Source organism: Doryrhamphus excisus, linkage group LG4 (assembly GCF_037039965.1).
Source record: "Doryrhamphus excisus strain RoL-2023G ecotype Guam linkage group LG4, RoL_Dexc_Guam_v1.1, whole genome shotgun sequence".
NCBI classification, from domain to species: Eukaryota; Metazoa; Chordata; class Actinopteri; order Syngnathiformes; family Syngnathidae; genus Doryrhamphus; species Doryrhamphus excisus.
In genome coordinates this window covers 21,041,231-21,055,028 of record NC_136360.1, presented here as the reverse complement: position 1 = coordinate 21,055,028, position 13,798 = coordinate 21,041,231, and the positions used below count along the sequence as shown (strand labels likewise).

General features: G+C 37.2%; 1 protein-coding gene across 1 annotated transcript; it reads right to left on the bottom strand.

The window, feature by feature from the left end:
• Positions 1–351: 351 nt before the first annotated feature.
• On the bottom strand, positions 352–1,995 carry s1pr4 (sphingosine-1-phosphate receptor 4). Its single transcript, XM_058073363.2, has one exon. It carries the CDS (start codon positions 1,993–1,995, stop codon positions 829–831), a length of 1,167 nt encoding a protein of 388 aa, XP_057929346.2. The 3' UTR covers positions 352–828.
• Between the last annotated feature and the right edge of the window lie 11,803 nt (positions 1,996–13,798).

The following is a 13,798-nucleotide window of genomic DNA, read 5'->3' as shown; positions in this document are numbered from 1 at the left end:
AAATTTATGAGAATAAAAGCTATGAAAAGGGAGGATTTATATGACTTTGGCCTGCGGCAAAGGTAACATTATGTAAATGTACAACTTTATTCTTGTAAATTAAAAAAAAAAATTCTCTCATGAAAAAAGTATATTTACTAAAAAAATTCTGACATTTATACAACTTGTCGTACATTTATGACAATAATGTTATGAAAAGTAATGACGTGTGTAATATCATACATTTATAAGTAATGTACCTTTTTCTCATAAATTTACGACATTATTCTCACAAAGTAAATTTACTTTTTTCTTGTAAATTTATGAAAATAAAAGTCTGAAATTTACAGGAAAAAAAATGACAAGTTTTATTTGAGCGCTCGGCACTTCCAAAACATTTCCAAGCATAGAAATGGCAGAGTGAAGCAAAATACAAATATAAGGCATTCAGAAGACGTTGTGACGACATGTAGTATTATACACTGGTCACTAGGTGTCAGTAATGGTACCGTGATGTCTGGCGTGATACACAAGCACCAGACTTGCTGAGTGGAATGATTTCACATCCCTAACATGGGTTACTGTACCCTCGGCAACTCAACTCTGAACCTCCAACATCACTTCCTGTCCAGGCCAACGGAATAAATATTAATTTTTTAAAACATGATCCTGTTTTTGCCACTCCCCCAGTTCCAGCAGCACTCGTGCAGCCCCAGATGGAAATATTTATTCTCCTTGCATCTTCTCCTACGACCAATACAGAAGATGCAACTGAAGTGTTTGTGTAGAGGAAACGTGTGTGGGACGCTTCTCGGATCCTCTTTGCAGGGGAGGGGTCCACGTTGTGGTCTAACCACTCGAAACCGACAGGCAGCTGGCGGTGGAGCTTAGCCTGCATTTTCTCCACGACTTGCGAGCCTTGCTCGGGGAGGCGGCGCCGAGGTTCCTGGCCTTGCTCTCCGAGGTGCTGCTGGTCTCCTTGGAGGAGAAGGCCTCCTTGCGACAGAAGCAGCGGCCACACAGGAGGCGAGCCATGGCCCTTCTCATCTCGGCGCTGCCCAGGGCGTAGATGACAGGGTTGATGCCCGAGTTGAGGACCGCCAGGGCGATGAAGACATCGGCGCTGAAGAGCGGCGCGCACTGACGGGATGTGCAGAAAAAGTCCACCAGCAGCAGAAGGAACAGCGGCCCCCAGCAAAGCATGAAGACCCCCATGATGATGATGACGGTTTTCAGCAAAGCCAAGGAGCGCTTGCGGCAGCGCTGCATCGCCAGCGTTGCGGTCTTGTGCACGTGGCAGTAGATGGCACCATAAAGCACGCCGATACCCAGGAGAATCAGGAAGAAGATGACCAGGGAGAACAAGATGTAGGTCTTGGAATAGAGAGGCAGGAGGGTGGAACACCGGTCCAGGCTGCACACGCAGTTCCATCCCAACAAGGGGAGGAACCCGAGCACCAGCGCCAAAACCCAGCAGAGGGCCACCAGGCCGTAGATCCTGTAGTAGGTGCTGCTGGCGGACTTGTGAGGCAGCGGCTTCATGATGGTCATGTAACGCTCCACGGCGATCAGCAGCAAGCTAAAAATGGACGCCGCCAAGGCCACAAACAGCACACCTTCTCGGAAAAGCCAAAGCGCCGGGGCCAGGCGGAAGGTCCGACTGCCGGACATGCAGATGTTGAGCAGGTAGGCGGCACCCGTCAGGAGGTCGCTGAGCGTGATGTTGGCGATGCACACGTACACCCAACGTCGGCTGGCCAGGATGCGGGAAACCACGGCGACCAGCACCAAGGAATTCTCCAGAATGATGAGAACGCTGAAGAACAGGAAGACGGCCGTAGAGGCGCTGACGGGGTTCTGGGAGTTTGACACCGTCCGGTTCTGCAGGCGGCCCGTGTGGTTGTAATGCCGCAGGATGACTTGGCTGAGGGAGGCGTCTCCGTGGGAAACGCTAGCTGGCGAACGGTACAAGTGGGGGCAGGAGGACGAGGATGTTAGGGAGGAGAGAAGAGCCATGGCTGGGGGTGGGGCGGGGGGGGGCGGGGGGGCACAGCTGGTGTCAGCGGGAATGAGGGGGAAACTCCTGGGAAGGCAGGCTATCATCTCACTCCAACCACAAAGCAACCTGGGAAAAAGACATCCAATTGCAGCAGGAAGCTTGAATGACATCATTACCTACAAAACCACGATATTGTCCAATTGTCGATATCAGCCGATACCGATCTGTGCAACACGACATGCTGTATGCCTTGTGGTGGAATGAACACATACGAGTTGTATAAAGCATTTTTTTAAATATCGATTTCCATGATCTGGAAAAAAATCTGATACGATATCGACCGATATCACATTTTTAGACTGATATCGGGCCTATAATTATCGGTACCGATAGTTATCAGACATCCCTAACAAATATAAATATTATTATTAGGGCTGTTGATTAAAATGTTTTAATGCAGTTAATCACATTTCATCCATAATTAATCACAATCATGATTAATCACAGATGGATGGATGGATGGATGGATGGATGGATGGATGGATGGATGGATGGATGGATGGATGGATGGATGGATGGATGGATGGATGGATGGATGGATGGATGGATGGATGGATGGATGGATGGATGGATGGATGGATGGATGGATGGATGGATGGATGGATGGATGGATAGATAGATAGATAGATAGATAGATAGATAGATAGGGCTGTTGATTAAAATGTTTTAATGCAGTTAATCACATTTCATCCATCATTAATCACAATCATGATTAATCACAGCTGGATGGATGGATGGACGGACGGACGGACGGACGGACGGACGGACGGACGGACGGACGGACGGACGGACGGACGGACGGACGGACAGACAGACAGACAGACAGACAGACAGACAGACAGATAGACAAATAGATAGATAGACAGACAGACAGATAGATAGATAGATAGATAGATAGATAGATAGATAGATAGATAGATAGATAGATAGATAGATAGATAGATAGATAGATAGATAGATAGATAGATAGATAGATAGATAGATAGATAGATAGATAGATAGATAGATAGATAGATAGATAGTAGATAGATAGATAGATAGATAGATAGATAGATAGATAGATAGATAGATAGATAGATAGATAGATAGATAGATAGATAGATAGATAGATAGATAGATAGATAGATAGATAGATAGATAGATAGATAGATAGATAGATAGATAGATAGATAGATAGATAGATAGATAGATAGATAGATAGATAGATAGATAGATAGATAGATAGATAGATAGATAGATAGATAGATAGATAGATAGATAGATAGATAGATAGATAGATAGGGCTGTTGATTTAAATGTTTTAATGCAGTTAATCACATTTCATCCATAATTAATCACAATCATGATTAATCACAGATGGATGGATGGATGGATGGATGGATGGATGGATGGATGGATGGATGGATGGATGGATGGATGGATGGATGGATGGATGGATGGATGGATAGATAGATAGATAGATAGATTTATCATCTCCATTATAATAAGTAGGCATGTAAATAAAAAACTACATCAAGTTTGATGTAATGTTGGAAATAATAATAATAATAATAATAACAATAATATACAGTTAGAAATCAGTTAAAAATCCCACAGTTTTGGCATATATAATGCAAGCACCGTTTTGTCCCACTTTGTTTGACAGTCCTTGACCGCACCTTCTAATAACGATATAGTATTTTTAGCCTTCTTCTTTCACATCATATACTTATATTCATGTGTTGTTCCTGTCTTAGTTTTAAGCAAAACAAAATCAATTAAATGGCTATAATGTACATATTATCGGCCCTCGGTTATGCTGTCCTCGGTTATGCCTGGTAGTAAATAGAATCAGAATCAGAATGTCATTTTACATACAGTAGAATGAAATTGCAGAAGCTCCATTTTCAGTGCAAGACAATATGACAGTACTAAATAGAAGAATAATAGTTTTATTTTTAATTTAAAAAATAAATAAAAAAATAATAATTTAATTAATTTAATTAATTTAATTAATTTAATTAATTTAATTAATTTAATTATTATTTTTTTATTTATTTTTTTAATTTAATTAATTAATTAGTAACTCAAACCAAAATACCAGCTGAGGGACCGCTCCCATCACTCACTGGTTGGGCCAAAAGAACAAAAGTGATAGTGAACTGGTCCTCTTTAAGGCAAGTGCAAGCGAGTGTCAGTAGAACACAAACAAAATGTATTTACGTGGTCTAAAATCAATGATTGCGGCTTTGTATTCGGACACCAAAAATTGTCATGAAACCGGAGGAAAATGGCGCAATGTATGCTCCCTGAGTCATACGTAACATAGAAATGTCTTGAATATGAAATGAATGAAATATGAGGTTGCCTCTGTGCTGTGGAGTCATGCCGTGCTGTGACGGCCGTACTTACTGTGGCTGCCGCCGGTGAAGCTGTTGAGTGCGCCAGAAGATGCTCTTGTCACTGATTTCTGCAGCACACTTTTGATAGGGAAGTAACACCCCCTCCGAAAACAGAAGGTTGCCACCCATCACACGCGTGCCTTACTGTATGCAAGAAAGATTGCCATCACTTTTGTTGCACCACGCTGTCAAAACATTTCATCTTTTAATGTCAGCCAAAAGGAGAAGAATGCAGATTTACGTTATATGTGAGATGTAGGTTGGATTTATGGAATAAAAACTTTCTATAGTATCCGATATCAGCCTTGTTTGTGCTCTTTTTCAGGCATTAAGACAGGGGTGTCCAAAGTTTCGGCCCAGGGGTCATTTGCGGCCCGCAGTTTTTTCAACAGCAAATCTGGAAGAAAGGGCAGTAATTTAGAAAGAATAGCATCAAAATATTAACAGAATAAACTCATAATATTCAGTAGGGATCGGTATCCGATTTTTTTCCTGATCATGAAAACCGATATTAAAAAAATGCTGTAATTCCAGCACATGTATGTCCTGTATATATCGGTATCGGCTGATATCGCTGTCGGAAATTTTGAGTTGGACAGTATCAAAAAGCAAATATCAATATATTAAGAGACAAAAAATCTTCTTAGAGGTAATCAGCAGTAGAACATAGGTAAGTTTCAGGAAAATATCAGTTCCTAACTAAAAAAAAGGATAAAAAGAACTAAACTAAAAAAATCTTCTTAGAGGCAGAAACATTATGTAAAAATCAGCAAAAAAGTGTATGATATGGAGAAAATGATGTTCAATCTCAGCCATTTTCCAACCCCTTCAATAGCGGCCATTGTTGACAATTCGGACTGATCTTTGTGTTCCTTTAAGTTCTATGATTATATAAACATGGAACCTACCATAAGGAAGATTAGACAACCATCTAGCATCAGAAAAAAAAGTTTGTTTCTATGTTTTTCCTTTCTTTAGTAATCAGCAGTAGAACATAGGTAAGTTTCAGGAAAATATCAGTTCCCAACTAAAAAAAAAGGAGAAAAACAGCTTTTAGAAAAAAATCTTCTTAGAGGCATAAACATTATGTAAAAATCAGCAAAAAAGTGTATGGTTTGGAGAAATTGTGGTTCAATCTCAGTCATTTCCCAACCCCTTCAATAGCGGCCATTGTCGACAATTTGGACTGATCTTTGTGTTCCTTTGTGTTCTATGATTATATACACATGGAACCTACCACAAGGAAGATTAGACAACTATCTATCATCAGAAAAAAACTTTGTTTCTATGTTTTTCCTTTCTTTAATAATCAGCAGTAGAACATAGGTAAGGTTCAGGAAAATATTAGTTCCCAACTAAAAAAAGGAGAAAACCACCTTTTAGACAAAAATCTTCTTAGAGGCATAAATATTATGTAGAAATCAGCAAAAAAGTGTATGGTATGGAGAAAATGATGTTCAATCTCAGTCATTTCCCAACCCCTTCAATAGCGGCCATTGTCGACAATTTGGACTGATCTTTGTGTTCCTTTGTGTTCTATGATTATATAAACATGGAACATACCATAAGGAAGATTAGACAACCATCTAGCATCAGAAAAAAAAGTTTGTTTCTATGTTTTTCCTTTCTTTAGTAATCAGCAGTAGAACATAGGTAAGTTTCAGGAAAATATCAGTTCCCAACTAAAAAAAGGAGAAAACCACCTTTTAGACAAAAATCTTCTTAGAGGCATAAATATTATGTAGAAATCAGCAAAAAAGTGTATGGTATGGAGAAAATGTGGTTCAATCTCAGTCATTTCCCAACCCCTTCAATAGCGGCCATTGTCGACAATTCGGACTGATCTTTGTGTTCCTTTGTGTTCTATGATTATATAAACATGGAACATACCAAAAGGGAAGATTAGACAATCATCTATCATCAGAAAAAAAGTTTGTTTCTGTTTTTCCTTTCTTTCGTAATCAGCAGTAGAACATAGGTAAGTTTCAGGAAAATATCAGTTCCCAACTAAAAAAGGAGAAAACCACCTTTTAGACAAAAATCTTCTTAGAGGCATAAATATTATGTAAAAATCAGCAAAAAATTGTATGGTATGGAGAAAATGTGGTTCAATCTCAGTCATTTCCCAACCCCTTCAATAGCGGCCATTGTCGACAATTTGGACTGATCTTTGTGTTCCTTTGTGTTCTATGATTATATAAACATGGAACCTACCAAAAGGGAAGATTAGACAACCATCTATCATCAGAAAAAAAGTTTGTTTCTATGTTTTTCCTTTCTTTTGTAATCAGCAGTAGAACATAGGTAAGTTTCAGGAAAATATCAGTTCCCAACTAAAAAAGGAGAAAACCACCTTTTAGACAAAAATCTTCTTAGAGGCATAAATATTATGTAAAAATCAGCAAAAAATTGTATGGTTTGGAGAAATTGTGGTTCAATCTCAGCCATTTCCCAACCCCTTCAATCGCGGCCATTGTCGACAATTTGGACTGATCTTTGTGTTCCTTTGTGTTCTATGATTATATAAACATGGAACCTACCAAAAGGGAAGATTAGACAACCATCTATCATCAGAAAAAAAGTTTGTTTCTATGTTTTTCCTTTCTTTTGTAATCAGCAGTAGAACATAGGTAAGTTTCAGGAAAATATCAGTTCCCAACTAAAAAAGGAGAAAACCACCTTTTAGACAAAAATCTTCTTAGAGGCATAAATATTATGTAAAAATCAGCAAAAAATTGTATGGTATGGAGAAAATGTGGTTCAATCTCAGTCATTTCCCAACCCCTTCAATAGCGGCCATTGTCGACAATTTGGACTGATCTTTGTGTTCCTTTGTGTTCTATGATTATATAAACATGGAACCTACCAAAAGGGAAGATTAGACAACCATCTATCATCAGAAAAAAAGTTTGTTTCTATGTTTTTCCTTTCTTTCGTAATCAGCAGTAGAACATAGGTAAGTTTCAGGAAAATATCAGTTCCCAACTAAAAAAAGGAGAAAAACAGCTTTTTGTCAAAAGATACATTTCCAAATGCAAATGTTTCGCTGTTGTAACAGCTCACATATTTAAACAACTAACATAACAACAACATAAACACAAAAATGGGTTGTTTTAAAAATGTAACACCAAGTACTATTTGGAACTGAATTGTACGTGTGTACATGCGTTAAAATGTCCCTACAATGTGTAATCTTCTGCACCCCACAGATAATTGGGTCAAAATATTTTGGGATAAGGTCATAAAATTGAGAGAAAAATGATTCATAAGAAGACAGTTGAAATATTTGTAAAAAATAATACGTAAAAATAATTGAAAAAGTGCACTGTATGGAGAAAAAATTGCGATGATTTTGTCTCATTCTTCAAGGCACACAGAATATTGTGTTTCGTGGATGTATCATTGTGGAACTCTTGTCTTTTATCAGAAAAAAGTTTGTTTCTACCTTTTTTTGTTCTTTAGTAATCAGCAGTAGAAGTTAGGTACGTTTCAGGAAAATATCAACTCCCAACTAAAAAAAAGTTTTTTTTGTTTTTGTGACAGCCCAAATATTTCAACAACTATACCACAAAAAAGGGTGGTTTTACATGAAAATAGCAATTTATTTACAAATATAACACCATTAACTATTTACATGAACTGAACAATGTATGTGCATCATTTATAATAATAACCATTCATGGCAATAAAGAGGAAATATTTGGACAAAAAATTTATTTTATTGGTGCTCTTATCTTGGCTTGGTTTACAAAACATAAAAGATCAACAGTCTTTACTTTTTTCGTATGCGACCCTCGGTGCAAAAGTTCAAGTCCCGGCACCCGCATTGGCCAATGCGAATGTGTACGGGAAGGCGTATTTCCAAATGTGTGCACAGCAGCTGGTAATAAAGGCCGATGACTCGAATGCTTTGGAGGATATGTGGCAAGAATCACACTTGCACTTGCTGGCGTTGACCCAGCTCGACTCAATATTAGGATTACTGCAACTCATCACCACATCTGTGCTGGTCCTTTCGCCACCGCCGCCGCCATCATCAACTCAAAATGGACTCGAACAGTGTCCGAGGTGACACACAGGGGTCGCAGGGGCCTTGCAGGGGACGACCAATACTGAATACATGTGAACAATCATGACATCACACGGTCGAACAAATGTATTTTCATTCATGGTCGTTAAAGTTGGCTTTCATTACCTACCACATCCAGCAGGTGGAGCTGTAGTGAAAAAAGCTTGCAGTGTGTGTGTTGTGTTTTGCACCCATTTTCAAATAATTGTTATACATTAAAATTAGGGAATTATGATGTCATAGCAATAAATTTACAGCATATACATAGACATGTATATATACATTTTTATTAACCCAAGCACCCGACAAGCAAAAAGGTGATGATGCAGCTTTCCACTAATGGAGGTGCATTTGATAAGAGCCTTACAGGGATCATTTCCATAGAAAAATCACATGGCAGGAAGGACGAAGGTTCGAATCTCTGCTTGGACAATTCTGGCGATTTGTAAATAAATGGTTATTTTCATGTAAAACAACCCATTTTTGTGTTGTTTACATCGGTACAGTTTAGATCAGGGGTCTCAAACTTGCGGCCCGCAGGCCAAATGCGGCCCGCGAGATGCTAGTTTGAGGCCCCCACCTTGATACTAAAGTTTAATGTTGAAATGACAGCTTAAAGCTGTGTGCACACCGGACACAATTAACATGATTTTGCCCCGCCCATACTGTTACCCTACCCCAGGGGTCTCAAACACGAGGACACTAGTTTGAGGGCCCCCGTCTTGATATGAAAGTTTAATGTTAGTGCGGCCCGCGCAAGTTTGATATGGATGCTGTATGGTATCATGTACCCAGAAAAAATTATTACGTTTGATTAATGTTCATGTTAAAGGTTAAATAACTGTTAATAGTTATCCTCCCTATCCGTGTGGAAGTGGTAAGTTTTTGGCTATTTAAGTTGAAAGGAAATAACTTGAAGGCTACCGTTTAGGTTGCCGGCTCTCTAGTTTGCGAGTTAGCATGTGTCTCAAGACCCTGCAGTTGCGCAATATGTTATCAATAAAAAAGTATAAATGTGATTATAGTCGTGTTTTGTCATGTCTACAGGGCTCTAATAATGCTTTGTTCATTTTAATCTGAAAAAAATCATTTGTCTACCCACCAACTATATGTGGTTTCTTAATTTTTTATTATTATTATTATATTTATTTATTACTGATTGATTGATTTTTTTTATTTATTTGTTTATTTATTTTTAATCTTATTTCGTGCAGAAAAATAAAAAGTAAGATATTTGAGAACAGTGGAATGTTTTATCAGAGCTTTTCTTGTAGAAAATCGGAACCAAAAAAAAGTTTGTATATTTTTATGTTTTTAATAAATGCGTTTTTGTTTTTTTTGGAAAACCTGATGCGACCCAGCCTTGCCCAGACCCTAGCTCCAGTGGCCCCCAGGTAAATTGAGTTTGAGACCCCTGGTTTAGATATTAAAAAAAGCAAAAAATATTTGTGTCAAAGTGAAAGTTATGTTTGAAATGTATCTTTTCACAAAAAACTGCTTTTCTCCCTTTTTTTTTAGTTGGGAACTGATATTTTCCTGAAACTTGCCGTTGAAAAATGGCTGGGATTGAATGAGTTAAAAAGGGCTCTGATAACCGATCATTTAAAACGACACTCCAAAGACGCGAGCAAATCAGGCGCACCTTTTTTTCTCCTGCCTGTAACGTCCCCTGAGCTCACTTGTCAACAAACAACCACTCTCAGAGGAAGACATTTCACGCGCTAGTTGTACCAAATAATCCCTAACACGAGCTAAGCAACTCAAGTCTGACACCCCAATGTCACTTCCTGTCCATGTCCCGCCCTGCACAAGAGCACAGTATGACTATAGGGGTGCTATGTCATGTCTAGAGGGCTCTAATCATGTTAAAAATCACATTCAGAATGTTGTAACAGATTCTAACTCCAAAAACACTCATTTTTTTGTAAATAAGAAGTCCTGCTTCACAGAAATTCACTTATCAAGGTTTGGATTTGGAACAATTCACCACAATAAACCAGATTTTACTGTATAGTATGCTATAATTCTTATTTATTTGATGATATTATTATCATTATTAAGCAATAGTGACACACTTTTTTGACCTACATTTGGGGCCGTGCTCACGAGGCCTCTCCCTTGAGACTGAAGAGCAATATTTATAACATCAGCAACCATGGAACCAGGAACCAAATGTTCCTCTTTTTATTTGAAAAAGACACCTAAGTACGACTTTGTCTGGTACACCACACTCTCTGTTAATATGCAATATGAATGTAGAGCTGCATCTCATACGTTGTTGTAACAGGCATCAGCAAACGGAATCAACAAGTTGCCGACACCCAGTTGACAGTTGGAAACGCCCTCGCGCTCCATCTTCACATCAAACAGCGCTTCAACCACAATGTGTTTTCCATTTAAGTGTTTTTTTTTTTTTTTACAAACGTGTCAGAGCGTTGACATGCCGAGTCATCGCCATGCAGTGAGGAGGGGGACAAACAACTACACAATAACTTGCTTCTTTGGAACTTTTGTGCACGTCTCGTTGAGGACATTGGTGGTGGGATTCATCGACTTTTCATGCAGTGGCGTCAGTAGGCCTATTTTTTAAATGTTCTTAAGCCCCCCCAAATAATTAGATATTTTTTTCTTGATTTTTTTTCTTGATTTTTTTTCTTGATTTTTTTTCTTGATTTTTTTTCTTGATTTTTTTCTTGATTTTTTTTTCTTGATTTTTTTTCTTGATTTTTTTTTATTTTTGATTTTTTTTCTTTCTTTTTTTTTTTTACAAAAAAAAAATCTCTGTCAAATTTCATATAATAGGGCAAAAGCAGGCTGATAAGCAAGCCAATAAGCAGGCTAATACTAGAATAATGATGATAATAATAATAATAATGAATAATATAATAATGATTATTATATAATTGATAACTGTCCACTGGACAGAATGGTTGCAGAGCAGCAGTTTTGCAGTGTAGATTGTGTGTACTTGTGTAAATTTAATGGTGGCCAAAAACAATTGAGTATCTCTACTAAATCTGTCCAAAAGTGGGAAAGTTCCTTATTTAATTTTTTGATTTTTTTTTTAATGTCTACTACATTAATTCATATCCTGTGCATCTCCATCGAGGATGGATGGATGGTTCTTGACATGTCGCTGTGTCGCAGTCAACATCTTGTGGAGAAAACGTAGTATTACAATATTTGCTGGAAAAGAGATGAAACATATGTAGCTACACCAAATAGCCACTAGGGGCGCTAAAGTACAATGGGGGATTTTTATCCATCCATTCATTTTCTACGCCGTTTATGCCCACTAGGGTCACAGGGGCATGCTGGAGCCTATCCCAGCTGTCAGGGTACACCCTGGACTGGTGGCCAGTCAATCACAGGGCAGATTATTGTGTTTTGTGCTTATAACAGCAGAGGGAGGTATTCCAGCAACTGTTCCAGACCTGCAACACCATTACCCAGTCCTGGAACATATTATTAACATATTAACATATTAAAACATATTATGTGAATCAACGTCAGCTCTTTTTTTCCACAAATGTTATATTTGTTTTCCTTTTGCAAATATATCAACTTTCAATCATTTTTGTACATTTTCTTCTCATAATGTTATGACTTTATTCCCACAATAGTATATAAAGCCTAACGTCCCAAAAATGACAACTTTATTTCCTTTGTTTTAACTCGACGCTGCTAAAACCACATTATTTTGCCTGATATTACAATGCTATTGTCTAAATATTGCAGCTATTTTTCCTCCATATTTGACTTTATTCTTTTAAAATTACAGCTGTTTTTTTTTATTTGTACTCTTTTTTTAAGGGATTTTTTTTCTACCTTATTCAAGTTTCTTTTGGTAATATTATAACTTTAACCCCATGGTGTGTTGACTTATTCGCTAAACATTTTTTCCACAAGATAATTTTACACTTGATTTTGTTAGATTTCTTTCTCATATTATGACTTTAAAAAATGAAATTTCTTTCTTTAACATTTGAGGTTTATGCAACTAAATTGGCGTTATTTTTCCTCATATTACAACATCATTGTCATAAAATTCTGACTGTTTATTTTTAGATTACCCATGGTTCTGATACTCCTCTTAATATTTGGACTTTATTCTTGCACCATTGCTTGCTGTTTTTTTTTTTTAGTTTTCTTATTTTTTTATATTTACAGAATGTGCCCGGGACCATGGGGCCACAAAAGGCCTTTGGGCCGCACTTTGGGCATCTTTGGCATACAGGGCTGGAATATTTAATATTATACCTGAGCTTTGATAAAAGCATCATTACCCAAAGTGACTCTGCGAAAAATCTGGGTATGATATTTGACCCGACTCTATCTTTTCATAAGCACATTAAGCATGTTACTAAAACGGCATTTTTTCATCTTCGCAACATCGCAAAGATACGGTCTATTTTATCCACTTCTGACGCAGATGCCCTAGTCCATGCATTTGTCACGTCCCACCTTGATTACTGTAATGTAATAATAACAATAATAATAATAAATTTAATTTATAATGCACTTTACATCAAATGAATGATCTCAAAGTGCAAAAATAAAAATAAAAATAAAAATAAAAATAAAAATAAAAATAAAAATAAAAATAAAAATAAAAATAAAAATAAAAATAAAAATAAAAATAAAAATAAAAATAAAAATAAAAATAAAAATAAAAAGCAAATATAGTTATCCTCCCTATCCGTGTGGAAGTGGTAAGTTTTTGGCTATTTAAGTTTAAAGGAAATAACTTGAAGGCTACCGTTTAGGTCGCTAGCTCTCTAGTTTGCGAGTTAGCATGTGTCTCAAGACCCTGCAGTTGCGCAATATGTTGTAAATAAAAAGAGTATAAATGTGACTATAGTCGTGTTTTGTCATGTCTACAGGGCTCTAATAATGCTTTGTTCATTTTAATATGGAAAAAATCATTTGTCTACCCACCAACTATATGTGGTTTCTTGAGTTTTTATTATTTGCCGTTTTATTATTATTATTATTATTATTATATTTATTTATTACTGATTGATTGATTTTCTTTATTCTTGATTTATTTATTTATTTTTCACCTTATTTTGTGCAGAAAAATAAAAATTAAGATATTTGAGAACAGTGGGATGTTTTATCAGAGCTTTTATTGTAGAAAATCTGAACCAAAGCACTGAAAAAGTTTGTGTATTTTTCTGTTTTTAATAAATGCGGTTTTTTTTTGAAAACCTGATGCGGCCCAGCCTTGCCCAGACCTTAGCTCCAGTGGCCCCCCAGGTAAACTGAGTTTGAGACCCCTGTCATAAATGGTATTTCATCATCTAAGGC